General features: G+C 44.3%; 1 protein-coding gene across 1 annotated transcript; it reads left to right on the top strand.

Moving 5' to 3' along the window:
- Window positions 1-1470: 1470 nt before the first annotated feature.
- On the top strand, window positions 1471-3725 carry LOC106815939 (the record flags this gene model as incomplete). Its single annotated transcript, XM_014820471.1, is given in 2 exon segments — window positions 1471-2012; window positions 3574-3725. Coding segments are annotated over 2 exon segments (255 nt in total), but the record flags the coding sequence as incomplete, so codon positions are not given.
- Between the last annotated feature and the right edge of the window lie 891 nt (window positions 3726-4616).

The following is a 4616-nucleotide window of genomic DNA, read 5'->3' as shown; positions in this document are numbered from 1 at the left end:
TAAAAACCAAAACAAACATACCAAAAGAACGCGACGCCTTTTTTATACATATAATCACTGCGTACATTCCAGCGAAGATCGATAATGACACCTGTATTTGAGTAGAGGTAAGAAATAGATATGTATGGTACAGCGAGTAAATAAACGTCAACGGGGATTTAGACCGGGGAATGCGAAGAATTCTTTTTAGTATTTTTATTTTAGTATTAAGAGACATACCCCAAGGTGCTTCCGACTTCTCAACACGAATCATGGACGGCTAACTGATCATGCATGGGCATGGTGCGGTAGAGAAATGCGTCGTTAACGACCCGAATAGAAGTAGAATACGTTCCGCTTCGCGCCAAGCGATATCCTTGTGGTTATAATTTCTATATCCTTCCGCGCCTATGTGGCACATAGGGCGGTGCTATCTCCGCTTCCTTAACCGAGCAAACGCAGCTGCTTTCAGCAGTAGGCGCTAAATACACAGCGGGGGTGGAGTTAGTACCTGGTAAGCACTGGGCGAGTTAACTTTAAACTTCCACGCTCTATCACAATTTGCTGAATGCTAACCAAAGAACGCAGTGTAACGTGTTACCATTTTAAGTCTTTGAGTATGACCCGGCCGGGAGTTAAAATTTATATATACACATTAGGCGCGTTCACACTCGGCGCGAATAAGCGGGATGCAATCCGGTTTTTGATCGGCGATCGAACTACCGAGATTATTACAAGTGTGAACGAATAATACTCACATAATACTCCGCGATTCAGCAATCGGCCGCTCCAAATCGCACTTTGACTGGCGATTATTTGGAATTAGCGGCGATTAATTTGCGTGTGATGAACCTCGCTTTGGAATTAGTCGCGATTAACTTTGCGTGTGTGAACGCTCCGCTTTGGAATAGCGCGATTATTTGGCGTGTGTGGAACGCTCGCGCAAATAATCCCGGTATTTTCTATTCCCATCATTCAAGCGAGTGAGAGGTGAGGCTGCGCAGATGAGCATCATTCCGGCAGTGAGCATCGCGCAGTTTAATCTATTAATAGAATTATCCGCGTTCGGCGATTGGCGATTATTTCGCCTGTGTAACAACCGACAACATTATCTCGGTATTTTCATCGGGCGATAGCAATCGGGTTTTTCTTGTGTGTGAACGCGCCTATTATTATTATGCATTGTATTGTGTATTGTGATTTAACCGGCCGTGGCCCGGGCCTGGCCTAGACTTGTTTGAAGTGGGATGAAATTTAGCAGCCTGTACGGCGAGTCACGGAGAGCTGGAGCTAGGGCAGCGAAACGTATCGTACGTCCTCGCCAACATATAGAACAGGTTTTGCGCAAGCGTGTGTACAATGTCACTCAAGAACATGGTCATGCAGAATTTCATATTCCAGCTGCCCGTTTCATCAATATACAGCAATGAACGTACGGAAATGGCTTTGATGTAGTACGTATAACGCGCAGATGCTATGCTCGTAAGAATTAACTTTTGATAGTTGTGATGGAAATCAATGTTATCTCGTAAATTGGTTAATATAGTGTTCTGTGCATGGTAAGGTCGCTTTTAACGGCTATAGCCTATCTCACATAGATGGGCTTTATATTTGCATATCGGTGCACATTCGTGATATCTGAAAGCTCTATCACATCAACCCAATTGCTGCGAACTAAGTGCTGGTGCCACGTCCTAATGCTATCACTATCAAAGATCGTATAGCGCCGTAGGCCTACGGCGCTATATGATCTTTGATTACTACTACGACGCGCTCGCATGACTTTTTGGTAGTCTGTGACGTAGTTGCCGTCACGCGTCATCAATCATATATAGATATGTCAAACGCGCGGATGCCTATATGCCTATATACATAGTAATTGGGAGTGAGGGAGAGCGAGAGAGAGACACTCTCACGAAACTAGGCGAGCATGATGATAGGTGTGGTCGCTGCCGTGATCACGCTGTGGGTGTTGTACAAGTTAACGTGTTGCGTGGAGTTCGAACCTCTGCTTGGTCGATACAGCTTCCCGGGTGAGTTTTTCTGACGCAAAATTGATGCATATCGGTTGGTCTTATATGACAAACGGAAACGTTAGTTGCCTGCCCCATGGTGACTGTGGTTATTTACCAGATAGTCGGAGGTAAGGAGTTAAATATGCTAGATATATGTATATCAAGAGTCCATAATATAATCTATTATCTTCTCTTATGGACTCTTGATGTATATCTATCTCCTTGGTCGATAGACCCTATGATTTGGAGGGGCAGCTATTTCTCTCTGGCCGCTATAGAGGTCGACAACGCGTGCGACACACACACACACACACACACACACACACACACACACACACACACACACACACACACACACACACACACACACACACACATACACGCGCGCGCACGCACACACACATGTCCGCACTGCGATTGGTTCAGAGCATCTCTCGTACACTATATATCTATTGGGTGCGAACTGAGCCGGTATACGCTGACTGCACTGCCGCAGTGAAATGTTTTATGGCTTTGGAGCATTTCCTTTAGACTGACTATCGCGTTGTCGTGAGCAAAATGGCTGTGTTCATCACTGATATCATTGATCATGATATCAATATTCATTCTCGAAGGAAACCTTACTGTAGATTAATTTACAAAAATACTTTTTATGCCAAAATAAATGGACTATTTATTGATGATGATTGATGATTTATCGATTTAAAAGATCCATTGTTACTATATTACCACAATTAAAGTACTATAGAAATAGGTCTATAGATTCATTATATGAGTCAATTACTGTGCTCTCGGAGACGACGGGTAAATGAAAACGAAATGGGTAGAGAGAAGTAAAAAGTGTCGAACGAGAGGAGAGAAGAGAGAAAGGGAAGAGCACATGAAGCACGCTGATTAGAAGAATGCAGGAGAGAAATCTGGAGAAAACAAGGCAGTAGGATGAGGAAAATGGGATGGCGGAGTTAGAATGCGGGAGAAGGCAAGAGAAACGAAGATAAGAAAGGGTAAAGAGAAAAACGATAGAAATAACGAGAAAAAAATCAGGAGGAGCAGGAGGAGGTACAACCGGGCCGCAAATTCTACAGACGACAATTTAATGAGCACGCGTCCGGAGCGCGAAATTTTTTTTCCCACGAGAGCTCCGGACCCACGATAAATAGTGTTTTCTAATATATGGTGCGTATATATATGGTTGGATTATGGTTAGGGTTAGGGATAGGGTTAGGGTTAGGGATAGGGATAGGGGGTATTCATTTTACATTGTTGCTTCGAGGAAGTCGAGTGAATGGAGTGCGCTGATTGGCTGTGGTCCGGAACTCTCGTGGGAAAAATAATTTCGCGTCCGGGCCGCAGCGTTGCCCGGCGGGATTTTACGACATATCCAATGAAGAAGTCGACTGTTAGAGGTTCTTCTTCATTACCATTCCACACATAAATCCTAATCTTGATCCAGCCGAGAGAGAAATATATATATATATAGAGAGAGAGAAAGAGAGAGAAAGAGAAAAAGAGAGAGAGAGAGAGAGTGAGAGAGAGAGAGCAATAGATGCGACTGCCGTGCTGTGATATGTTGTCGTAGGTAAATGGTTTGCTATCAAGAACGCACTCGTGCTTGCCGTGCTGCACTGGAGGCGATGGCGACAACAGAGAAGGCAACCGAACGTGAGCCACGTTGTCTCCTCACCCTGCTGCCTGTTGGAACGACCACAGTCGCTGGGCTGTGTCGAGCACGTAAGTCAAACACCTTATTCTAAATGCACGTACGTAGGATGCGACTCAGTCACCTCCTTCTGCGCAACACAAGCAACATGTTTGCGGCGTATGTTTACGCTATCGACCTTTAGTCAAAAGCTTACTACGAATTGATCAAGTTGACCGATTAGTGATAAGTCATCAGGTTAATGCCATGCAGGTTAAGCGTGGGTATATAGCTACTCTGAGACGTCTTATGACGGTACGCGGCGCTATAGCTAATGTTACAATTTAGTACCTGCACAAACGGTAACACAATGACGCATTGTAGCGTGCCGTGACAGTACATTTACAATAACATGAAGACGCTGCCCACGACGTGCCCCACTAATTAAACCCGGTCCAGGGCACGCCGTTCTTATTAGGTTAATTATATCGACGCTAAAAAATTTGAACTCATTTGGCACATGCAGCGCCTCGCAGCCATGTTGTTTCAAGCAAACGATGCAGACTGCGATAGCTTCTATTCTAGTTATATTTTGATTAGTTTTTTATTTCTCGCTTTAATTAGTACATACCGCTCAGATTTATCATCCTGATTTAATATTTAGTTGCCTAAGATCTGGCAGTGATATTCATATAACCGAATTCAATGCGAAGAATGTTAACACGTCAAACACGACGTTGTCTAATCGGTAAATATATACGGACAACATTGGCTCTGTAATAAACTCTGTTATTAACTCACCAGCCCCGCCGGCTATAATAAGAGTGAAAGTATATAGCAAGTGTAGGTACATGCAGTGCTTACATTTTATTTATGATAGCGTGTGATACGCGCAGCCAATTGCCGCGTTGACGCCTTACCGCTACGGCTACTGCTACCGCTACTGCTGCCGCCTATTGCTACCGCTACTACTACCGCCTACT

This window comes from Priapulus caudatus, unplaced genomic scaffold (genome assembly GCF_000485595.1).
Source record: "Priapulus caudatus unplaced genomic scaffold, Priapulus_caudatus-5.0.1 Scaffold1242, whole genome shotgun sequence".
NCBI classification, from domain to species: domain Eukaryota; kingdom Metazoa; phylum Priapulida; class Priapulimorpha; order Priapulimorphida; family Priapulidae; genus Priapulus; species Priapulus caudatus.
This window is presented reverse-complemented; position numbering and strand designations above follow the sequence as displayed.